General features: G+C 32.6%; 1 protein-coding gene across 1 annotated transcript; it reads right to left on the bottom strand.

Moving 5' to 3' along the window:
- Positions 1-12,471: 12,471 nt before the first annotated feature.
- lin-28 (protein lin-28 homolog) lies at positions 12,472-26,620 on the bottom strand. Its single transcript, XM_068774195.1, has 5 exons — positions 26,390-26,620; positions 20,742-20,872; positions 16,102-16,274; positions 15,741-15,861; positions 12,472-14,725 (listed from the first exon to the last, which is right to left on the bottom strand). Exons 1-5 carry the CDS (start codon positions 26,427-26,429, stop codon positions 14,642-14,644), a joined length of 549 nt encoding a protein of 182 aa, XP_068630296.1. The 5' UTR covers positions 26,430-26,620; the 3' UTR covers positions 12,472-14,641.
- Positions 26,621-26,953: the final 333 nt, after the last annotated feature.

The raw sequence follows: 26,953 nt of genomic DNA, 5'->3' as shown, positions 1-26,953 counted from the left end.
TTATTTTTTAAATTAATGAACTTCTGGACGCAAATAATACAGTACGTAGCGTATAACGTCCTAATCAGTATATTTTCCTTCATAACATTGCTTCAAAGTTTAAAATTGTTTTCTGATAAAGGGATGATATCTGATAGAACAAAATCCCGAAACGTAATTTTTCTACCATAAGCAAATACAAAATTATATAAAGAAAGATTCTTAATTTCAAGAAAAAAAATCTTACGTTATTTATTCGTTTTACGCAAACAAATTCTTAACCATTTACAATAAAATTGTTAAGCTATCAAGATGACTGAATATAAAAATATTTAAACAATTGAAAAGTGATGTAAAACTGAAACCTAAATCCAATTTCCCCTAGGCTTCGTGTGATCTGTTATCCAATGTAACAGAGCAGTTAACGTATTGTTCCCGGCGCGTCCTCGTCTGCGCTGTATGCCGCTATTCATTTAGATGAGAGTGGGTCAAACGTGAAATATGATAAGAGTTAACTTAATTTTGCTAGGTAGAAAATGTGATAACTCTTCATCCAAAATATTCAGTGGCCTGAATACTTATTTTATTGGGAATTATGCTTTGCTTCGTCGCTAATTACATTTTACTGTGTAATTTTTTATGTTACCTTTTGAACATCTTTGTAATTTTGGGAAAAAAATCCTTTCTTATCTAGATCAATTTTTCACTCCACAAATTAACATGGTCATTTTGCTCACTTTTGTATTTCTTAATATAACAAACCATAAGTCATAATATAACAAATTATCATTATTATTTAACATTTATGTAATAATTGATAATAATAAATTGTAGACAAGACAAGACTCAACTGTAAGAGTTCGTTTTAGTAAATATTAATCGAATAACCAGACCAAACTAAATAGAATTCGTTAAAAGTACTTCATATTGGTTCTCACTCACAACTATCTACAAAATTATTCCATTATATCAGCGCTATCAAAGATTTTTTAATTTTAATATGCAATAGGTATAATAAAAAAGAATAAAAAATAACAAGTGGTCAGGTCCACTGGCTCATCCACTGTCCATTTACATCCACCTATGATACATACACATTAAAAAGCATTCAACGAAACGCAATTCGTTCTTCTGCTTAACTTTGTACGGATTTAGTCCAGCTGCACTGTAGCAAATGTAACGATTAAACAACGAAGTAGTTTACGAAAAATATGTTAACAAAAATAACATGATCCAAGCAATATGTTTTTTTTTTAATGAAACGAACTCAACTTTAAATTATCTTAGCTTCTATTTGTTTGTTAATTTCGTTGTGTAATTTCAAAAAGAGGGTGTCATAATTTTCAGTCTAAAGTATCGGGGATTAATTATACAACCTATTCAATTTTGTATATCGATGAATCGTAATAATCAAAATGTTTGAAAAAGCCGAATCGTTGTCTATAAAATACCGCCTTTGCAGAAGAGCCAAAAATCTTTGAATAATTCACAAATTTTTTGAATATGAAACTAGTCAATTATTCACTTTTTTGGTAACATAAAATAAAAATTAAAATCGCAAAACTATTTCTTTACTTTCTTTTAATTTTTTACATAACTTAAACGAGGTTAATGAAACATAGTAATCCATAACTGCAATTAATATTTTCTTTGTAAAATAAATAATATAAATGTAAAATAAAATAATAATAAAAGTAGTAAGGCCCTTATATGTACTTAAATTAGGCCTTAGTACTGAATTTTATTACCTGTAAATAATGAGTTAGTAATTTGTAAGCTATATGTACGTATCGTAACGTTTGGTACCCATTCAATTTGGACAAGAAACTATACACTTCATTAATTTAAAATATATGGATAATATGGGATAGTGTAAATAATATGTACGTACTATTTAACAATACGACTATAGAGTGTAAATGTTTAGTTTTATTTTTTATGGGGAAAGATAACGTCTTTAAGTATTTAATGATACTAGAAAACAAGTCGTGGTCCGTGTTGATACACAAAAAATCAATTGTGTGCAATATACGTATGCACTCCTAATCCAATGAATAAGGCATGTAGGTATGGACAAAAACGTGCAGCTACTCAAAATATGGAAAAACCGCAACACCACGAGAAATATCAAAATAAAACTGGTCAATTTGTCAATTCGCGTAACTGACCCGTAACTAAATACGGAGTATATATAGCTACGGTTCAGATACACCTTGAAAAACCCTATCAAAATTGTGTGGATGCTTTAAAGATGTGATGCTAGTGGAAGATGCTGCATATTTCTTAAATTGCAATCCTCATTAACAATTCTGTTCTGCAAGATCTCAAGATCAAAACCAAACGTCTGTCTGCGCCGAATACTGGAATTTTCGGACAAATGGCCATGAAGGACCGCCAAAACATAGAATATCTGATTGTAACTGGAAAGTTAGAAGTCAGACGATCGAGAGGTAATTCCGTCAGTTGGACTTTATGCAGCGTTCCACGATACCGAGGATAGAAACAGGTCGCTCAGCATAATGAAAATGAAGATTACTCCCAGATAAGATGATCACAACCTTTTTAAAAGACAGTACAAGTAACAGTCTGATAATTTATTATGGTAGCAAAAAATGTTATTTTCAAATTCAGACACAGTCAGATTCTAGGTTTCCTATATTATTAATAAAAATTTTATCATTTCAGTTTTCTATTTATGATATTTGTAATCATTTCAGACTACATGACTGCGCTAACATGTTTTTAAAAGATTAAACAGAAATCAGTCCAAAATACGCTATAAGTCGAGGGATAGGAACTATAAAAATATTAAAAAGAGACATTTTTCTCCAATGAAAACGCAACCTTAGCTCGTAATTACGATAAGTTTTGCATTTTTGTTGTAACTTTTTCCGCAAAATACAATATCGCTGCGACGCCTTTGATATGAAACTGAGTTAAAGTTATAAACTGCTGCTAATCGGCGGATGTAGGTACAGCAGTTGCGCCTACCCAGTAGAACTCTAGCAAAAAAGGCATATTTAATAGTAAAATAGAGAGAATAAAACTCTCTATTTTACATGATACATGAGAAAAACATAACATGATAACATAAAAAGTATATATGATGGTCTTATACTCGGGGAAATTTCTAATTTACAACCGTAGTATGGAAACCATGTAATGGAGGTAATTTAAAATATAATAGATATATAATGCACTCCAAAATATAAATACATTCATAAGGGAATATATTTATAATAAATAAATATTGAAATACATAACAATAAATTCGACGATAGATAAAAAAAATATCAAATCAACTTGGCATATCCTGTGATCAAAGACATTATTCATCGAAATATATTTTTTATATTTTGTACGAACCTTAATATTATTATTGAATGACAATATTTTGATTATAATCTTTTTGCATTAGTTTTTAAACAATATTCAGTACAAGTAGTAGCCCATGGCACTGAAACGTGTTCTATCCCTTGATTTGAAAGCTCACAACAGCTCATCGAGTCATAGAGCGGGGTGTTCAGGATTTCTTTCTACAATCCATAGGCGAAAAAAAGGAACTAATATAGCACAGTGGATTTGATAGGTTGAAGTGACAGCGGACAGGTCACATGGCGCGCAGAACAAATGGCAGCAAGAGCGTTGAGGTTCTTAAGTGGAGATCGCTGTCTGGTAAGCGCAGCGTACACTGCCCAAAAGTAATTAGTAGTAAACTAGTTAAGGTCGTCGGTAAACGCTCATTATCGGTTCTGTATCTCTATGAGGGAGGCAATGTCCAGTAATGGACGTCGTATGGTTGAAATGATAAAGATGGTGAGGTTCAAATCATAAAACAAACATAATCAACTATGGATAAAGTAAAAATTTGTAATCTTCAGATAAAAAACTTTAAAATTTTCGAAAAATATAATATTGCCTTTGCTATTTTTTCGAGATTCATAAAATGAAATCAATGTGAATATTTGGGCAATTTTTTACCTTTATTTTTATCTGATGATAATGTCTATTTTAAAGACGTATTTTTTTGTTGAATTAAATACAATTATTTTAAGTTACATCATCATCATTTCTTCTTTTGGACGTCCACTACTGGAAAGCCTCCCCTATAAATTTAGGTCCAGATAGTCCACCTTGGGAGTTCAGAATAATCTTCTTCCAACCAAAAGATTTATCATTGATAATTTAAAACGAAGTATGTAACATTTATAACTATTACAGCATGGTTTTATATCTTATTTATGGTAACGATATTTTGAATAAATATTTAAAAAATGTTTTTGTTTTTTTCACCAATTTAACTCTATATAAACAACACTTTATCTTTAAATAACATATGAGGAATGCTTAGTCGAAGACGTCAGCTAGTCTTAAAAATAGTACTGCGAGGTAATAAAGCTTTTATTGTTCTTAAAGTCGACTCTTCTGTTATAAAAATACTTGAAAGCATTAAAACTTTATTGGTTAAGGTGGCCATTTAAAACAAAAATGATAAATGAGCTCACGCTTCTTTTTATCAATAATTGCATCGAAGTTTTTCTCTGACATAAAGCAGGACGTATGTAGTATGTAGTAGTAAAACTAAATTACTTTGATATACTATGACGAAATGGGTCTTTTTTAAACTATTTATTAAAAACCGGAACCCTTTTATTAGTACACTTTGTTATCTTGAGATATTATTGTAAGTAAAAATTTTAATCATCGAGTGATAAGACTTCGGTAATTATAGAAGGAACTCTGACGCATTTCATTGTTTTAGTGCTGTCAATCAGGTGTAAAGTCATTCCATTAGGAATTACTTTACACTGACTTCACTACTCTTACACTCATTGTTAATAATAAACATCTTTAATTATTAATTAATATGAGAATAAATTTGATTGGCAATTAACATTTTTTTAAGTCGGTTAACATATTTAAAACACTTACACCGATCAAAAATGGATTTCAAAAATCAAACAGTGTACCAGCACTAATGCTTACCAGCTTACCAACGTGCAGCCGATAACAAACCAAGGTAGTAGAGTCGCCTTCGGCAATTACTCAACGATTTCAATTACAACATCTGCAAGACCATATAGCGACTATTAAAGTTATAGCTAAGACATACTAATCCTCCTTAGAAAATGATAAATTTCTTCGAAATCAGTGCGGTCTGCTGTGCTTGAAATAGCCGACCGCAAATACCGATTTCAAGAAAGGTTAGGTGATCCAATTAACAACAAATTACAAATGGTATCTCAATGACAGTACCGTGAAAACCAATATTTTGAAACACAGGATTGTGTCTGTTCCTTGCAAAAATACAAAGCTCTTTATTTTGGGATATACTTTGCAATTTGCTAAACTCTTGCTCTATCTAATGGAAATCTCAAAGAATATTAGCAATAAGATTAGTCCTTAAAAATATTGAAGGAACTTATTGACGCAGTTTCCGATATTTTACAGATGGTTTTTTAATTTCCAGAATATTTTATTATATATTATACAGAATATACACGTTTTTAAAACAGAAAAAATATCCTTTAGAGTCAAACAGTGGCTGGATATACGTTATATACAATCTGCACTAAGGAGGAAGAAAGAGTTGCTTTCGAAGCCGATAGCGCGTTTGCTTACACTAGGTCAGAATAACAACAACGTTTCACCGATTCAGAGCGATGGCTCTAAACTAAATAATAGGAAAATAATAGGAATTACGCCTTAATCTAAAAGAGTATGCAGTAAATGAACAGCAGCTGGTGAAAGTCATCCACAGCAACTAAAAACTTATAACTCATCTGGCAAGATTATGAATTCTGCATGAGACACACGGACATTTTTTCTTCTAGAGCCTTGGGAAATACAAAGCTATTAATAGGAAACATTACAAAGGTTTATATTTCGTCGATATAATGCGGATAACACGGGGCCTCATAATACCCCAGGTTAATAAAAGTCGATGAAAACGATAGTTAAATTTGCTGAATTATGTTGATGAATCATTTGATGACAGATACCAACTCAATGTATCGCCGATTTTTCTCCCAACGACTACAGGCTTTTTCCTTTTATTACGGGCTCCAAAATAAGATATTTTAAATGCATGTAGGAATGAAAGTTTCAGTCTGACTCTTAAGGAAAACGAATATAATAATGTATAAAATGGATTTTTATACACGAGATTTATTGAGTAAAGAAAAAGCGCAGGTTCGATCTTGTTTGGATTTCTGATCTCATTTGCTATTATTTCAGGATGCTTTGATCATCTCTGAAAGAAAAGGACCAATGAGTTAGTTCATATTAGTCCCTCAACAATTTTTTAGTTGGCTGGTCTCGCAGCCGTATAGCGGTTTTAAAGGTTACTTTTTGGTGCACTGCAACCGCACGATCTAATTACCTTGCTCCATTTTTATCACCAGACATTGGGCGGTACAGCGGGCATCTATTCATTGCGCATGCGAACAAAGAGTTTCACCTCTTCCTTATCAATGCTTACAGCAGTGGAACAGTTTGCCTGTTTCAGTATTTACCACCAAATATTACGAGACTTTTTCATTAAATCGATGAGGGCTGCATCTACTCTACATCAGACGAGATATTCCTAAAATTATAATAAATAAAATAGAAATAATTTTATTAACATGTAATGTCAATTAATTTTACTTTCAAATATTTCCTGAAACCTACCTACCTACCTACCTACCTAGACCTTCACTAACTCGTGAAATCACAGATAGTAAAGATTTTCGTATTCAAGTTTTGAACAATGTCATTAAGTAATTTTTTTACTTTTAATTATTAGTGTGCAGGAAACATGAATATTTTTAATGAAGAAAAATGCTGCGCCTCAATTTAATTTAAAAGAATTTAGTTAAATTTCAAATAGTCGTTATGAAAAGTTAAATAGGCCAGTGAATATGCGACCGGGCACCGCGGCCATAGGTAGCCTGACTCATTTCTGAAGAGTTGAAGGCGGCGTCGGAACCGTGAAAGAACGTTTGGTTTTAAAAGTGACTCTTTAACCGGATGTGGAGCGATATTAGCAAAGAAAAAGAATTACTGTATTTTGAATGTAATACATGTTTGCTTTTACTTTGTCTTTAAATTATTAAATTTTGGATTTAGAAGATAAAAATATGTATTTGTAAAATGCAACTTTTACAAAATGACTACTATTGAACAACATATCAGTATATCTATCTACATATAAATACACACATATTTAGCGATTTCTTTTTAATAACACACTATTTTACAGATAGATTTAGCAAAAAAATTAAAAGTTCTAAAAAGCGTATTGTGTTATTTTTATAGATAAAATGCAAAATTTTTTAAAGTTTTAATATTGTGATCTTTTTCCTTTGGCGAAATCTTACGATTTTGTTAAGATTTTGGTAGTTATAATAAAAAAAAATACATATGAAACGTGTTTCCGCAGCTACTAGTTCGTCGTTTAGAGATATTACGTTATTTTTAGTATTGGGTTTTAACACATTTCCATGTCAGATAGACATAACACAGAATTAAGATAAGATATTTATATTTTCCTGCCGTTTCTTTTACTTACTTTTCATTTCTTAATTAATCTTTATTATAATACTGGTTATGATTTCTCTGAATATTAATATATAATCGTACTGTCAAGATTGTTTAAAAATAGACATGTATTTTAAAAAAAAGGTAACAAATTTAAAAAAAATGAAATGTATTGATTTTTATTTCATTTTATTTTTAATCAAAAAAGATTAAAAATTTCTGTAAAATGTAATATATTAATTTTACAGCTTTCATATCTAACACTGAAAATCTGCCACCAGAATTAAGTAAGCAATGCGAATTATACTTTTTAAAGTAGAGATTACACTTTAAGAAAAATTATTAAGATATAGTGATATTAATATCTAAATAATATACAATTTACTCATGTAAGATAATCAGCAAAGGTTTATTTCGCCAATTGCGTACATTTCTAATTAAAAATATAAACACATGATATTGACAAGCTCATAAAGCATCTAACAGGAAAGAAATCATTACAAAGTTATTTGACAATATTTATAAAAAATACACGAAAAACTAAGGATAGGTATTATTTACAGTATAGAGAGAAGATCTAATTAAACAAAACTATTATATGTTTGCCTAGAACAAATGTTATAGTTCAAAGAACGTTGTTACATACTCATATGCATACAATATAGAAAGACTTTAATGTAAGTAAATTCTTTCGTCTAATGAAGAATATTTGTTTTCAGCTGTGACAAATCATATTCTTTTCCTAATTAACCTCTGAATATTTTTCAAACGTTATAATTTAAAAACTGTTGCTCTCTGATGTTGGTTTCATGAATAATGCTTCTTTACTAATGGAGTTCTACCTGCATGACGATGGATGACGGCTAGATAGTCTGTTACCGAGTGATTTGACTCAGTGAGGTCGATGTAGTCATATATAGAATGCAATATGATGCCTCTAATATCTAAAAGCTTTCTTTCAACACTACGATACCAGAGTCAGTGTTAACTAACTTACCATAAACACATGTAATCGTCCAAATAAATTATCTGTTTTAAGAACAAAACATAAATAATATATCACATTTTACGTTATCACAAACGACAGATTTGATCTAGTCTTAAATCGTAATAATTTTAAATACATATACATAAATATTTTGCCAATACTTCCCTATTCTCTCGTTTTTAAGTGACAAGATATTTTCGTTGTGACGTATCTTCCATTTGCATATTACATAAACTGATAAATGAAACTATTCGCTGCAGTGTTGCATGTTTAACTTGCAATTGAAACAAAACAGCTGGAAACCTTGAAATGGACAATTCACATATGGATAAAAGGTTTTTTACTGTTTGATTTCAATATTATTACTGAAAGGGTAGGATTTATTTATTTCATATTTAAGTTGTACATAAAATTGCTATTTACGTATTGTAATTTAAACAACGCAAGTATCATAAAGTACACAAAGCTGCATAGAAAAATCACGGGATTTTTGAAAGACTCGGGAGAAGAAATCACTTTGACCGGTATCGAGCGAGATAGAGCCGAGAATAAGATTTTGAAACGCTGTTAACTATAGGGTTTTGAATAATGACATCGATGCATCCGGCCTGCGGGGGCGGAGTCGACCGCTACGTCTAATACGATAGCAAGCAAGATGAAAGTGTATACTGCGTCAAGCACCTTAATTTTCTAACTAGCTTTGTACCGAACCAGAAGGCCAAGATGAGAGAAACGTCAAGTGATAAGCACTGGTGTGGTTTAAGGCGCGTAAATAGCGAGCCCGTTCGGGCGGTCGTAGCGCGGCGCGGCACACACTAGGGCGGGCGGACACGGCAGCGTTACGTCAGCGCGGGGCGCGGCGGGGCAAGGGGCCACGGGGAGTGGGGGGAGCGCCCCGCACTGCTGCATCCTCCAAGCGCCTCTACGCCTAGCTCCATGAAAAACGTGATAACTCCTCAGCGTTCTCGCTTACGATGCTCCAAGGAATCACAGATTCGATTATATGTCTAGTCCATCTTAAATGTAAATGCACGTAGTAGTGCACCCCCTTAGTATAAAAATATATAGAAAGCCTTAATTATTCATTTATTACATATCGAAAATTTCCAACAATAATTCTTCATGAATCAATATATTTTTTAAAGTAGAAGAATTAAACTTATTACACTTATTCCACTTAAATTGACCCGTTTTGGATGTATTTTAATACTCCTTAATGTGTAGTTAAATACTTACTGAATTTATTTTGTATTTATAGTAGCATGCTTTGTCCTTAATTTATAGAATTATTATGTTATGCAAAGTAACAGTAAATAATATTGTTAAAGCGCTGTGTTAGTTGTCATGTGGTTTTTAAATATTACCTAAACAACAAATTTCTTAGATAATACTTAACAACCACATGACTGATAATTCAGATGGTTGTAATGAAAGCCAGCTAATGACTGGCTGCTCCAAGTGCTGGAGTCCACATTTTATTAACCACGAGAACAATTTATTAAACCATAAATTAACTAGCAATAAGTAGAAGATTGGTAACCATAAATAAATTAAGGATCATAACAATCAAAGCGATGGATCCTCATTGACGAGATTAGACAAAACCTTTACTGACCCGCAGTCGTATCGATGATGCTGGGGCCATAGCCTCCTTCAATGGAACTACCACGGTGCAAAATTTACACCACAAAAGTGTCTTTTAGAGTAGTTAGTGTTTAGAGTGAATGTCCTAATTCCCCGCCAGCTTTAGCGACACTGAGGTAGACGATTGATCAATATGCCCTCAAACTATCATATCATAACAACACAAAGAAGCTACAGGAGATAGCGTACGTTTACCCAGAGACAGATTGTCCGTTTTAAATAACAAAGCGCTAGAGAGACAATGATGTATTACAAATGGTGATCTAGAGCTCCCTGCCGAGGGTACTTTAGTAATAGAAATCTTTTAAGTCTGTTTTGCCAGATAGAATTACCAGGTATTACAAACAGCAACTAATGTATGTGACATTTAAGTGCTTGGTAGGCTTTGTATTCACACTAACACATTGATAATCTAAATAGCGTTCCTTTAAGGTTCATGCAATTTTTAAGTCCTTAGTTCTTAAGGCCTTACCCTCAGGTTGAAAGCGCTCTGCAACCAACGTCTTCCGTCAATAGGTCACAGAAAAAGGTTTTGTGTCTACTTTATGGGTGAAGTTCCACCGCACTGGTCAGTTCGTAGTCTCCTCTCTAGAATCTAAAAGAGTTAGGGGCCATCTCTACGGTTCTACGCACTATGTAGCCTGTCCATTTGCATGACGATGATGATCATAATGGAAAATAAGACACCTGTTTCTTTACGTTAAGTAGTAAGAAAATAGACGTAGACGCGTAAGTAATAATAATAAAATATAATAATAATTTTGCAAATAAATAAAAAAATTATCCATATATTACATGGTTCGCAACGACAAAAAACTTGAATATGTTTGATCAGGGAAATAATATCTATAAACCAGATAATGCAATATGTAATGAAAGAATAATCAAAAGGTCCGATGTTATACGGTATTACATTGGTGTATATTATTATTAGCGTTTTTAAAATATTTTTTTTTATATCTGTAAACCAAACTTCATCATTATTATCATTTAAAGTCCCGAGCATAGCCCTCTCCATGACTCGTTAAGCTACTGTGAGATTTCAATGAGGGCCCAGAGTAAGATACCATGTTTCAGCGCCATAAGACCTCACTGGTAAACCGCATTGGACGTAAACTATTATAGTTTGGCTGTTTGTCCCAGGTATATGTACGAGCCATGAACTTTAAGGAACGAGTCTGCATCTGATCTTGAAGTGGGTACGACATGGCCGTTTAACCTGACTTCCCTTGCAAAACCAATAGGTATTGGTGATGCACAATTTTTTTGATATATAAGTATGATTTCCTATCTACATTGGACAAAACATATAATAAAGCAATACCTCAAACCCCCATAGCCAATTAATTTAAAATCATACCTTTAGTCTTTTTTCCTAATAATAAAAATACATCCGCTCAACGAGCCATGAAGTGGTGGAGTGCTCCAGATTTCTCAACGAGATCGATTCAGGAAAGAAGGAATCCGTTGACAAAATATATATATATATAACCGATATAACCTAGCGGATTGGCAAATTTCTTATCCACTTGGGACATAGCGCGCAGAACAGATGACTACAAGGGTTTAGGACCCTGTTTAGGCTGTGGAGTGGAAACCATTGCAAGCGCAGCCTAGGAGCCTAGGACCTCTGACTACAAGGTGGATAATGAACTTGTAATGGTCGTCGATAGACACTGTAAGTTGGCCGCTTTCAATCGGTTCTATTGGAAATCTCTGGCCTGAAACCTGTATCCAGCTGTAGACCTCCGACGGCTAAAATTATTAAGTTAACAGCTTATACGGGAAACTAACAATAAGTATCAAAATCAAAATCCATATAAAACTAATAGAAATTATTTTAGCAATATATATCAAGTTTAAATAAGTATACAATAATTAAGGACTTTTTTAAAATAACAATACTGATATTTCCTTAAAAATTATTGTTGTTACTGGTTGGTACACACAGTTTATATATATTTATTATATCTTGAAAGTTTCAAAGAACTTGTGTGAATTAAAAGAGGTCGATTTTTAGACTTCGTTTTTCCCCAAAATGAGATTTCGGTTGATCCTGGAAAAAGATTTCTACCCATACAGATCGATATTGGCACTTTTAGGAATCAATTCTTAATATTTTACATTTTTATTGGCTTTATTTTATTATCACTAGTAAGCATATAAAATTTATAGACATTTCATATAAATCTTAATGCAATGTCCATGAAAATGTTTTTCGGTGTTTGAAAGAAAAGACTATTGTTATTATATTTTTATTGTATAATTTTCTTTGAAAAATAAAAAAAAACAAAATTTAAACTTTAGACAAGAGAAATACGATACCTATACTTATTTAATATTCAGCAAAATATTGGGAAAAATAGCTAGACTTTGTATATGTTTACAATAACTTATCAATAAACTCTATTTAATTCTATTAAAATATGAGGTAGATGATTTCAAATTAGTCTTAAAAGTCTTAACTAAATTATTCATAAAAATGCAAGAAACCCGTATTCATAATACCTTATTTATTTATCTTACACCATAAGAAAAACGATGGTACTGGCATCTAATGTAGTGATCAGACAACTGTTAACGAAATCTTATCTGTGCCATAAGAGATAAATACATTTTAATCCTTTCAAGAAAGTTTTTAAAAAAATCCTATCCGAAATAATTGATTGGGAAAAATAGATAAAAATAAACATTCATATTCATTTATCTGTATATATATAACATTAAAGTACCTATTCATTTATTGACTACACCACAATTCTAGTAACTAAAGTTCAGAAAATATTTGAATTTAAATCAAAACCAAAAAAAGAAGATAATAATTTGAAAAGTATTCTCGTTAAATCCGTACCCTCCGGTATAAATTATTGTGATGTCAATTGTATTAATATTTTTTGCTAATGATTTCACAACATTACATACATCTATTAAGTTAGTTTTACCATTTAATCTTACACTATGATTATTTTACTTATCAACTACAAATCGATGGGGTAATAATAATTGGCAATTATTTATTTATTGAACGTGATGTAAAATATCCGCTTAAAATGTGAAGAAGGTTTGGTAAAACGCTAAAATTTTTAAGTCGTTAGATGACGCTGGATGCAGCAGCTCTATTCGAAATCTAAGGGGAAGGCCTACATCCAACAGCAAACTTCCTACGGCTAAATAATGATGATGGCAACAAAGTGTTAAGATAATTTTTAATAAATATTTCAATTACGAATCGCTAATTACATTTCAATATCAGTATTATAAGTATGTTCTGTACAATTTAAAGGAATTTATTTTACGATAGAATATGCTATGCACCCTGAGAATATTTAATTTAATTGATATATTCAATCTCTGCCTAAAATAAGTAATGGAAAAAAGCCAAGAAAATTATATTTATACAATTTCGTCGTTTCTTCTTAGTAATAGTAATTATTGCAACTAGATCATTTTACTTTGGCACAAAATTCGATTTAATATATGCAATTACTAAAGTTTACATGAACTAGTTATGAATGGTGAACTTCATAATATTAATATAAATCCAATATAAAGCAGCTTAAGCATTTTATATGGCGACAGAAATTTACAACCAACAATGAACTTTCGAGGACTATGTAAAATATTTTATAAAAGAAATTTGGTATATCTACAGTCTAAATTTTGAATAATGTTGTAAATGCAAAGACGTATCTGCATAAAGGAAATTGTATATATTAAGTAACGACTTTATTTTCTTATTATCCGGAATAAGTGATTGTTAAAAACGTAAAAACCGGAAACAAAATTTTATTGCTTAATAAATTAGTAAAAAAAAATTATGGCTTTTTCAACTGTAGTTTGTAAATGTAGTTAATGCATTAGCTAACTTAACGGGCAGTTGATGCGTTGAGGTCGTTATAATTATAAATATTATACGATATTATATAAGTGAAGCAACATCTTACTATTTTATTTAAATGAATGACCTTGTCTCCATTTGATATTTTCATTATTTAAATTTAAATTCATGCGATTAGAAGTCACAGGATCAATGATTGTTTTTAACTCCTTAAACTTCATTCATAGCCAGTGATGTTAACATTATGCTTAAAGTTCTAATCTTAACATAACATAAAGTTAGTGATAATAGAATATAGCAACAAAATAGCAATGGTATAAACACACACTTAACTTTGGGTATTCAATATATGTAATTATTTATGGTAGTGTCAATCGAACACAAAATTTGTACTTAAGTTACTTTAAAAAACTTAGGCTAGATATCTAAAAGTTAAAATAATTTTGTACTAATTAATTGATTTGTACTCATCAGTCTTGTTCTTCTTTAGATAAAAATATGTTTTAAAATGAGGTAGTTACGTTTCATTATAGTACTTAATATCATTAAAGAGGGTCGACGTTTCTGTGTCCAAAGTTTGTGAATAAGACAATACCTAACATTTAGACAGTGCTTATGATTATGTAAACGATTACTATCCTAAACAATTATGACAAACTTTCAATTAAGCTTTAACATTGTTTAGGACTATTGTTTTGACTTCCGTAAGAACTGCCTGAACTCTTCGATTGTGACTCGCCTTTTTTCTTCTCCATCTGAAATAGTTAAACGGCTATTAAACCAGTATTCACTATTTATGCATTCTCGATGACAAGAAAACGGTTTATATTTTGCTGTCTTTCGCAAGAAACCATCTAAACAGGTAGTAGTATACCGCTTTAATCATTATGTAGAGAGGATTACACTTTATACTGTATCTCGAACACAATTCGAATGCATGATGGCTTGTTATATAACAGGACCAGTGGTCCTCTCTTTAATGTTATCTTATGTCCCAAAGTAGTATTAAATAATCAAATTTTGTTCGGCTCTGGTATAAATGCTTACTTACCATGAAGATCATCTGATGAGAGCTTTCTCGTATTTAAAAAATCTTTAAAGTAGAACTACGCTGCTTTTCAACTCTTCCCAAAAAAAATTAAAACCGCTATCAGTATATAATCACATGATATTTGTATATCCAAAGACATGGACATATTTCGAAATAGCATAAAGTAGATAAAGTCATGGTAAAAGGATTTGTAAATGCTATTCTATACCAGCATGGTCTTTGCCGTGCTATTTTTGGCGACTGAATGTGATTCAAGTATAAACTTTATAGTCATCTCGTTAACAGAAAACCATTTTAATACGTACAATTTTACTATCCATATTATTCACCCAGGCAGTGCTATGCCTCAAAAAAACAAAAGAAATTATTTCAATCATAAACTTCATAACGAATACATCATCATTATCATATTAACCAATAGAGGCGCACTGTAAGGCACAGATGTCTCCCAAAGGTCGTCACGATGACCGGTCTTATGCTGCCCGCTTCCAGCGAATTCCTTAATTTAACCAAGTCCTTGGTCCACTTAGTAAGCGGTCTATCCTCACCGCGTCTACTGGCTCATGGTCACCCCTCAAGAACCTTTCGACCCCAATGAATATACATACACAGGGTTATATCAACTTATGACGATTTCTTTGATATTATTCACTTTTCTGTGGAAAAAAAAACACAATCAAGTCAGTCTCCTTCAAGGAATATGTGAAAGGGTACTCTACCTTAGTAGGACAATCTGCAATAAGGTGGTCTTGGCTTTTGCAGCTGTGGCATTTCTTTGGCTGTGGTCCGATGTTACAATCGGCAGCTACATGATTTGCAAATTCTCCGCAATTATAGCAACTGTAAGTAAGTAACACGTCGGTAAATTAAGCGGGACCACAAGTTAGGTATTGGAATTCTTAACACCTTTTTAATGTATCGTAGAAAACATGAAAGATATTTTGAAGTGATCTAGTTTTGGAAAATAGTAAATGAAAATAATTTTCTTAAAATATGCCATTAAACTACCAAAGATGTCGTCTTTATAAATGATGTTTTGATTTCATTGTTATCAGCAAAATATTCTAAAAGTGCCGTTACCGTATTTTTCTGAAACGCTTTTTTGCCATGGGACGACGATTCGAGCCATGGCAGTCAATTGAAGACGGTCCCGACACACGCGTTGCCTCCAAACCCCTTTCCGATTCTTTGCATTCAAACTCAACTTCCTCTTCATCTCCCAATGATCTAAACCCTTGCATTTGGATGACGCTCTGAAATTAGAAATAATAATTTTGAACATTATACAGGTAATCGTACTTGAATGTTAAACTACAAATTTTGTTATACTAATATTACATTTGCTTTTTACCTTGAATGTAACTACAAAATTGATAGTATATATTATCCTTATCATATTCAACATGACTCCATCAAGTATCAAAACATGTTCGTCTATAACATTAAGACAAATATAGATAGTATCAAGAGAACAAAAACGCTAATATAGTATGTGATCAAAGAAATAACTGCAAGGTACGACAGACAAAAGTAAATGTCGTTAAAGTATTCGAGTTTCAATTAATTTTATGTTTTACGCTAACGTCGCAATATCTGTAACAGGAACGCAGAGAAAACTTGCTTGCTTAAAAACCTTATCGTCTTCCAATAACATAGGCTTGACCTAATATAAATTTTACCGCTAGCATGATTATAGTCAAACGAAGTACAAATTTGATGGCGTAAATTTATAGAAAAAACATCCGGCCTTGATAAGCCGAACAAACAAATAAGCGCACTATCAGGTCAACCGCTAGATACGGCAGCGTGCTTTCTGAATGGATTTATTTTTTCTATAATGAAGTTTATAAACGAAGTTTTTTATGATTTAAGAGCCTAAAGCGTGAAATACTTTACTCTAAATTATAAAAATACTCTTTGCACATACTAGGGCTTAAACAGTTAAGTTAATATCAGCTTTGACAAAATGTTAAAATTATGATACTTCACAAAAATTGCCAGATTACTCACATATTTATTAACAAGCTAAAAGACAGGAGTCTTGTCATTGCTGAATACACCCAACTTGAGATAGAAAACTGAGTTGCTCCAGTCAATAATTTTTTTCAAGATCTACTATTTGCTTGACAAAAACTCAGTTTTTATATTATGTACTTTACGATAAGTATTAAGAAAGTATTTTCGCAAGTAATGAATAAACTTGTAATAAAATCTCTTTGATAGTGCTATTTGTATCTGGCTGGTTTTAATGACGTAAAAAGGTAATATTAAGAAAAACCAACTTGTTAGTCAAATTTTTTTCGAGTAAGTCTTCGTTTTTCTAAGTCAAAATTAATGAATGTAATTAAAAAATCGTGCTTATTTTCAAGTTTTATTTTTAAAAAGGAAAAAATGGAGTTAATGTAAGGTCAGTAAGAGTAGTATAAAGATGGCTTCAACCTTTTCAATTCGAAAATTTTAATGTCAAAGATGCTCTCACACTCTGGTCGCCCATTTACGGATAAAATGGACGCAATTTTTTAAAACATGGATCAAGATATGCGTGTCAGTAGTTAGAAAGAAGCTGAAGAATTGAAAATTGGCCACAAGAGTCTTGACCCATTTGAAAAGGCAAGGTACAAAAACACTTGATATTTGGGTATAATACGAGCTCATTGAAAGTAACCTATATAACTCATTTACGATTAATTTCTAAGACATAATTTAATATAACTGTATTCGAAGGTATTAGCAGCTGTGATGAAAAGGATGAAAGATGGATCATCAACGAATCGTGACCTTTTTTGGGGTGGAAATCCAAATTATGGTTTTGCCTGGCTGGTAGTTGCTAATATTAAACCAGGCAATTAAGAAAAACAGGCAATTAAGAAAAACTGACCAGAATTAATCAATAGAAGAGGTATAGTCTTTCAGCGTCATCGCGCTAGACCACAAACAACTTTACCCACTTCGCAAAAATTAAGTGTAGCTGGGTGGTGATAATACATCTGCTATTTAGCCCTAACCATGCAATTTCAGATTTCACTAATTTTGATTTCTCTATAATTCTTTAGGCAATGTCAGGTTGACATCAAGAGAGCACTTCCAAAACTGCTAATGGCATTTTTTCGATCAGAGGTCCCAAAACATCTACAACAACAACATTATACTACCAACAAATTGGCAAAAAGTTAGCGAACAAAATTACAGGCACATGCTATAGTTAAATGTAAATAAACTTTGAAAAAACACGTTTTGTATTTTATATAAAATGTAAACGTTTGTCCAATCAATTTTGTTGACAGATCAATTGTCGAGGAAATGAGTATGGCTAAAACGCTCAATACGCAAGCGCTACAAGATATCAAGTATGCAACTCTCATCTATGTATGTATTCTAAATACCGTAATATCGTCATTATCATTACTTCAGCCATAGAACGTATTTAGTTGGACATACGCTTCCCCCATAGTTTTCTAACAGGATCGATTGAAAGGAGAACAGCAGACGACGCTGCATTCAGCGTCTCCTCTTAACAAACTCGTCTGCCTACCTTGTAGGTCGTAGTAGGACGTCCTTGGCTATTCTTGATGGTCCGTAGTCACCATTTCAGAACCTTAAAGACCCAGCGGACAACTGTTCTAAACGCTATATTACCTATCATATCGTGGTGTACCTACTGTTCATATATAAACAAATTGTTTATTTGAGACAATACATAATACAAGGAGGTATATGGAAAGAACGACGGCATCGACAAAGCGGAAGTTCTTCCCGGACGCCGTCGCGGCCTATCGTGTGCTCCGCAGCATGGAGGTGAACGCGGTCTTGGTCCAGCTCTTCACGGGACAGGGGAGGTTCTCTGAGTACCTTCATAGGTTTAAACTCAAGGAGGATCCCTCATGCTTTCTGTGAACAGGGCGTCGATCAGACCGTGATCCACTTGGTAGCAGAATGCCCCGCATTTGGAGGGCTCCGTTTCGAAACCGAATACTGGATAGGAAAAAGGATAGAGGAGGCCACTGTCGCCTCCATTATGGCTAAAAAAGAAGAAATAGAGTCCTTCCTCACTTCCTCACATTCTGCAGGGTTGTGACAATAAATACAATAAATAGAAACAGGCAAACAAATAATGTCAATAAAAATGAAAAGATATAAAAATTATATTAGGAATAAATTAAAATGTAATTAAATTAACTGTGATGTATTAAAAATGTGATAAATATACCTGTAAGAGAATTAATAAACAAAAGTCTGTGATAAACTGTAAAAAGACCAAACTGCAGTGACGAGGATGGATGAATGGGAATGAATAGATAGAATTGTAGAGTGAAAGATCGTAAATGTCAAAAAATTAATAAAAGAAAGATAAAATTCCTGTTTCCACACATATAGGGGTGAAAGGAGGGGCCCCCAAAAGCGAAGACCACAAAAAATACATAATGCAATATCTTTCTTTGGCCTTTCTTAGTAATTTTAGAAATGATAAAGAGCTTTAATTAATCTATCTGGTTCATAAACAAATTCATGGTATCTTTCCTTTTTTGATACCTGATGACTATTTTAACGCCACTTGATTTAGTAAATATATAGAAGCACTGATAGTAAAATAAGGGAAAATGAGGAGATGCAGTTAAAGATCCATTCTATATTATAATTAAATCATACATGTTTCAATGCATGCATATGCATGAAAATTGAGAAGACGAAACTGCAGACATGGCGCTTCTAAGTTTTTATGGTTTCTGCCTGTAAGTGTGTAAAGATCCAATTAAAGTATCGAAACTTATTTGTAATCCAGGAAAGCCTACGTAGTTGTTTACGATTTCTTGAGTTTATGTTATTGACAAATAAGGTGATCAATGGCTCAATTTTTTGGCATAATATCGCTATATTCATATTTAAAATAAGTAAGAGATGATAACTGGTATAGTTGCTTGTCGGTTGTGTTAATTAAGCGTTCAACAGACGGCTAGCTTTCATTAACGGTAATGAAGTTTATTAAATTCTTGATCTTTTCATCACGACTCTGTCGGCGTAGAATTTCTCTTGTAGTTCTTTTTTTCACGAGAATATATCAGTTTTTATGTTAAGTCGCGAGTAATGAACACTATGATTCAAAATCTGCGTCAAGTGATGCCTGCGCAAACACCTGTAATTATATCACAACATAAAAGAAAGTTTTAACAAAGTGTAACAGCTTTAAATTACGCTTTAAAAGACCAAATCCAGATCATGATCATTCGCAAAATATGATACTTAACATGTATAAATAAAGGGGAAAGGATTAATAAAAATAAAAGTTATTAGCATAGGATACATTAGGCTGCGTGTATGTTATAAAATTATTAATTCAGTTATGAGAAAATTTTAAATATCAGTTCAAAATAGTTCGTTTAGATTTTAAAATGTTATAGTGCTTTCTTCCATACCACATGTAAGGTATAAAAGTGCTATGAAAGAAAAATGCCCGAAGAGTCGAATTTTAAAGAAACTAGAATCAGATTGACCTCCCCTGTGACGAGCATTCTCCGCTTTAAGTTACGAAGGTTCCAAGTGTGCCTCAATCTTTGAAGAGCTCACAACAAACTCAATCTCAAACAACTTGAGTCTAACTGGTTTTTTAACATACGACATTGCAGTTTGGAAAAGATCGCACAAATCTCGTGGTATTTTTCGTTTTTCATATTGTATGCACTCATTAAACGTTTAATAATAAAAAATTTACAGCTTTGAATTACCTGATGTACAAAAACATCTTGACCGCCGTCATCCGGTGTAATAAATCCCCATCCTTTAGCAACGTTAAACCATTTGCATCTTCCCCGACGTGTAACCCCTAAGACGCCAACGCCAACCGCACTGCCCGCACCTGTAAAAGTACCAAGCAAAACATAACATATATTCCTTATACAACCTTCCTTCTATCATAATGGTTAACAAAATTTTCTAACTTCACATCCATATAACTATTGTGAAAATTGCGCCAGAAAACTTATATATATTTTATTAATAAAATGATTCATAGGCACATTTATTAGCATGGAATTTTTTTATAAAACTTAATGGAGAAGTCATTAAAAATGGATAATCGGATAGGAAGAAATACCCCATTATAACTGGTTTTAGTTAAAAGAAGTATCCAATCCATCCCAATTACTGGTTTAATGTAACGTAAGAACAAACTTTGTCGCAAATACAAATCCTGCATACAATTTTGTATAATAAAACTATATTAAAACTTGCTTTATTATAACCACGGCATACAACTATTAGTCAATCAAATTTCATGTGTCATAGCTATTATCCATTTATTATTTTGGCGAGTAATAGAATTTTAATTGGATATTATAATAAAATGACTTTTAAGGTACTACCTACGTCAATACTACCTAAATCAGATCTTTAGAAAACATCAATAAATATTGTTTTATGAACAATAAATTTTTATTAAACTAGTGTCACGTTACTAATCGATTTAAAAAAAAGTAATTAAACTTGGCTATTTGTGAGATTGCATTAAGTGGATAGTCCCCTTATTTTAGATGCACACATTCTTAGATACTTACCGTTTCAAATCTATTAGCAATAAATAAGGGCCCACGATCGTTTACTGTACTAAGAAAGGGTATACTATTCCCCTTATCGGGCCTTTTACAAAAAATAACGTGGGAACCAAATGAAAGAATGAACTCTTTTTATGTATAGAAAAGACTATCAGAATGGTTGAAAACCTCGTTTTAAAAGAGTTAATTAATACTGCGTACGTGTTAATATTAAGTTTGAATATAGATTTCCAAATAACTTTAACCTTCGCTAAGACGCAAAGACAAGTTTTGTTGTTGCTGATATTCAATGACTAATCGACATGATATTTCCTGTCAACTAAAAAAACGAAGGTACTCGAAAATTGAATAGACAATGATTAAGTTCCGGAGGAGAGAATGCTGATGAAAAGAATATGGCTATCAGTGATTAATATTTACTGGGCACTCGAAGGACCATATTAGTGCCATACATAAATATTTTCGTAAATGGTATTTTTTATTATTGTGTAAAATGGGATAATTATTTAGGTTAATGATTTTGTATTCTTACTGCATAAGCGTTATTTAGAATTGTTTTATTATCTTATATTAAAAAAATTCGTTAAGAATAAAGAAATGTTTTATTTTCACAAACGTATACTCAGGAGAGAGAAGATAGATATTCTGGATCAAGTTAGCCTTAAGTTTCTGTATTAAATTTTATTTATTATCATAAAGAAATAGAGTAAAAGTTAATACAAGACTAAATAAAACCAAATTTGTAACAAGATGATGGAGGGGAACTTGTGGATAAATTTGCTAATTCCGTTAGTACATAAGCCGCGCATATTATTTCGGGCGGCGGCGGTAGGTAAGAGCAGGCAGGCACACGTGGCGACGACGGCGGGGACTGGAAGAATGCTCGGTATTTAGGTTACGTTTCTGGTACCTCTTCATTCATTGCCGTAACACTGCACCTTGCCGTCGCAACACAAGGCAACTTTACCGCCGCAGATACTCAATATTTATTATTACCCATACTGAATTAATGAGAAAGCGTAAACATTCAAGTTATATGCGGCTTTCGTTTCATCATATGCATTTTCGGCATAACTGTGTTGGAAAACCGATAATCACTTGGACATAAACTTTAATTGACAGTTGACTATATGAATTATTTTAAAGAATTTCGTAACGTTTGTTTCTATAATGCTCTTACTAATTTTTTAATTAAATTCTATGAATCTTTTAAGTCTTTATGGCCAACAATAAAATCTTAAGAAAATAAAAAATATTTTCCTTTATGTACAGTTAAGCATTTTAAATATTATAAATAATTGCGACTCTTAAGTTTTTCTATGACTCTCTGCTGAATAAAACTTAGACATAAACAAAGGCTCTCACTAGTTGAGTTAACGTAATAATGAACCGAAAAACGTTGGTAATATTTGTACAGGGCATTCCGGTAAAAAAAACGTGTTGACTTCATGTAAATGGGAACGAGTGCATTCACATATGCTCCATAAATATTTTCCTCGTTTAATGTGGATTCGAAAATTATTCAAGAATTTTTAGAACTTAGGTTATATTATACAATACAGGTTTTCTTTGAATTATGTGTTATACGGCATCATTAACTAGAAATGTAATTAACTATGCTCTTAAATAAGAAATACGTTATAAAAACGTGAACTTTGCGCACAGGTGCAAAGTAGAGGGCTCTTTGTTTTTGACTGTCGTTATATCTTTGAAATGGTTGAGTGACTCTCTCTACTTCTTATTTATTAAAAATATTTAGTAAACGCAGACAACTACCCTCATACATAATTCATGCGCCTAATAATTTTTAATTTTGTTTAACTTTCGTGTTTCCGAGTAGTACATATCTTTAGAAGAGGATTTAACAAGGATTTAAATTATAGGAGGGGTTGTAGTGAAGTAATCAAATGTATGTAAGGTTACAAATTTCAACTCAACTTTTTTATTTGTTTTTGACGATATTTATCGGTGAATGATTTCATGTAAAAAAAATTTCAGGGCAGTGCACGTGAATAAGTGTAGGTGCATCGGCCGGTAGCGCGTTGCATCTGAACCGTGTATCTGTTCTGTTTACTCAGCATGGTGCGCGTGAGTCGACGCGCAAGACACGGCCCCACCTCGCCCCCTCCCTTTCCCCCGGCCCCGACTACCACACCGCCCGCATCCATGCCCATTCCACACCACACGTCAACATACACTTTGGAATTTCAAACTTCATACGCATGCTTAACTTTTGATTGCATTCCATCGACCTGACCCTACAAACGTATGTTAATAAAATATCCGCCTGGCGTACTCTTTATTATTCAAATACCCTTTTCTAAACGTTTTACTTAATTCAGAGCTCTTATGACCACATTTTTTTCTGTTCAAAACATTAATAATACCTCCAAAAGCTTACTTTAAGACCGTTCATAATAATATTCATAAATGTTTCATGTTAAAGACAAAAACCAAACATCCGCGCTTTATTGTTAGCTTGCAAGCTATTCTATATATTAGCTATAAGAAACTAGGAGCTAATTTCGGCTCGACTTATTTTAGAAGCAGGAAGGGAAATAACCGAGCATATCTAAGTCGATCCAACCATCAGCGGTGTACCCCGATACTAAACCATACAAGATTATTGTTCATATAGGTTCTTTCTTAAATTCTTTCATCATTGTTTTTACTGTTTTTAGCAATAAAGATAGTACTTTGGCGAATATTAATCTAAAGTATTGCATATATTTATCAATGTGTACTATTTTATATCTTGTAAGAAACACAAACTTTATGAAATATTCATAATTTTATAATAATATAAACCAATTGAAATAAAAATTATTTCGATCAAAACTAAGGAGAGCTACAAAAAAGAGGTCGTTGTACGTCGTAGTTTCGTAGATAAATAATGCACCAAGCGACTATCGATGGGACCATCGAGTTTTAATTATTGATAACGTTAAACAGAACGCTATGGCGTTATATTGAAGAAACTACTAAATCAATATTGGGAACATGTGCCGTTATCTTAATTATGTCTTTTTACGACTTCCTCTTGAAGTATATTTAAGTAGGATAAAATGTTTTGTAATAATAAAAGGAGGTGAAGTTTTTGTAAAACTTAATTGAAGAAACAACACGGTTTTATGTTTTAAACTGATATGAATCATCTATGTATATTCTGCACTCAAACTAATACGTAACAAAATTTGATTAAACTACAAAATAAGTGCGGTCAAAATAATATAATAATATATGAATACTAACAAATATAATATACTAACAACGCTTGTGGCGATGTTTTTATTCTATTTCTTATTTCTTTATTTTATTCTATTATAAACAAGGTTTTTATTCTATTTCCATTTATTTGGAAATTATAAGTGTATTAATTAAATAATTAAAAAGTAAACTAAAAGTATACAGGTATACTAAAATCATGATTAATTGTGAATCTCTCAAGTATAATTCGTATAAAAAAAAAAGTAAAACATTCAGTCATTCAATGGTTTTGAGTGTTATCAATCGCAGGTATTGAGTTTGGAATTTGTATATGAATCATCGTCAAGTGGCGCTTTACCCCGGGAACCTGGCTTGGAGCGAAAGAGACGGTGCAATGTGCCACCATTCAGATTTAATTGACTGGTTACGAACTCGGACCCTGTCGTAGGGACGAGCGTTACTTAACATCGACTTTCTAAAAATTCCAAATAGGCAGTTCTTCTGTAACTCTCAATGAATAGTAATTCCATTCGGAAATGCGTATGCATATCCACATTATTCCACATCAGCATTACTACATACAAGCGTTATAGAATTGTTATAGTTTGAATATGTAAATTTTCCATCAGTCTTATTGAATACATTTCTTTTTCAATACAGAAGTTTTGGCCTTTTCAAGAATTTTTTTAACAATCGTATTTGTAATTTTAATGTAATTTTCTTCGTTGAATACCATAAGCAAAAACCATTACAAGGAAGGAACAAATTCAGTAATGGTGGTGGAACCAAGATTACAGTGTTTTTCAATACAGTAAACTAAACACACACTGATTCGTTGCTTACCTAATAAAACTTTGAAGACCGCATAGAGTGTTATAAACCTTGTTGTCACAGCATAGAGTGGACTTTGGGAAAATCTCTTTAATGCACGCAAGTTTCACGAGAGCGCGTATCATTAACGTAGTTGTATGGCCAGGATAGTAAACAATTACTGCACCATGCGTGCCTTGTTGAATATAACGTTTATATACTCCATTCAAATGTTATTTCCACGAATTACCCGCCGTACATTTAATAAATATTGTTAACCGTGAAAATAAAATAAAATCAGTTTAATTGCGTATTGATTTTTAAAGATTAAGATGTTTACAATTTTTTGTGTAACATAAACAGCGTGAGACGCAAAGTGTTTACGAAACCTATTGAGAATTTATGATAAGCGCACGCTGATCGTCTTTAATTACCAGAAGTTGTTATTGATAACAATGATAGAACATCAACACGCAACAAAAAAATAACACGACACCAGGCGAACATGGTACACATATGTGCGACATCAATGAAACGAGACCATTAACCTCAATTTAATTAATTTAAACTCAGTTGTAAACAATTTCTATAATTGCCTTTCCGGGCGCTGCGAGCATATCCGCTCGATAAGCGCAACAAGTCCTGATGTATGCAATAGCATTTATAAGTTGATTATTGGAACGTTCACCCCTCACCACGTGCGCCGATAAACAACATCGACACCAGTATACGTATACGTACGGTGCGCGCAAACAAAACAAAACCGACGATGGAGGAATTCTAAATAAATAGGAATGGGTACTTACTTGAAGACGGAACTGCATTTCCGCCTTCCCTCCCGCTCATGTTAAACAAAATAAAACGTAATTTACACCACTAATATCACCTCGGAGTGACGTACATCCTCCGCAATTACAGAAGGCACTTCATTTGCGATAAGTTCATTAAACGTTTGATTGCTTCAAAAATAAGTCTCAAAATGTTTTCGACGCATAGGAGAAGCGCGCGTGCGCGCGTAGCGGACAGCAACGCGTACGCAGCTCGACTGCATAGAAAATGAGTGGTAGTGGTGTATAGTCGGCGCGATGCGGTCGCTCCCTTCCCGGATATCGCCGAGCAAGTAGTTTTTAAAATAGAGAAGCTAACGGAACGCGTACGCTGCCCGTAAGCGACGGCAGTTTACCCCAACTTATACACCCAAAATATGTCACTCGGCGACGCCATGTCGTCGCAACCGACCGGCGCAAAGCCTCGCTCCTTGGCGCCTCGCGATGTGGGAATTCGATACCCTTTGACGGTCACTTACGTGCACTGTTATCTTAAAAAAAAATTATTTAAAAACTGACATTTGACAAATTTTTCATTAAATA

This window comes from Battus philenor, unplaced genomic scaffold (assembly GCF_028537555.1).
Source record: "Battus philenor isolate CCGP_79_NKW_IND1 unplaced genomic scaffold, ilBatPhil1.0.hap1 SCAF_7, whole genome shotgun sequence".
Lineage (NCBI taxonomy): Eukaryota > Metazoa > Arthropoda > Insecta > Lepidoptera > Papilionidae > Battus > Battus philenor.
Note: the sequence above shows the minus strand (reverse complement) of the source record. Positions and strands in the feature narration are given on the sequence as shown.

Bases quoted from the DNA above. Each gene is read 5' to 3' on its own strand.
- lin-28 (XM_068774195.1), bottom strand. From the start codon at position 26,429: ATGAGCGGGAGGGAAGGCGGAAATGCAGTTCCGTCTTCAA. The intron at 20,873-26,389 runs GTAAGTACCCAT...GTACTTTTACAG, and splicing joins AAATGCAGTTCCGTCTTCAA to GTGCGGGCAGTGCGGTTGGC. The intron at 15,862-16,101 runs GTAACGGCACTT...ACTTACTTACAG, and splicing joins AAGCGTTTCAGAAAAATACG to TTGCTATAATTGCGGAGAAT.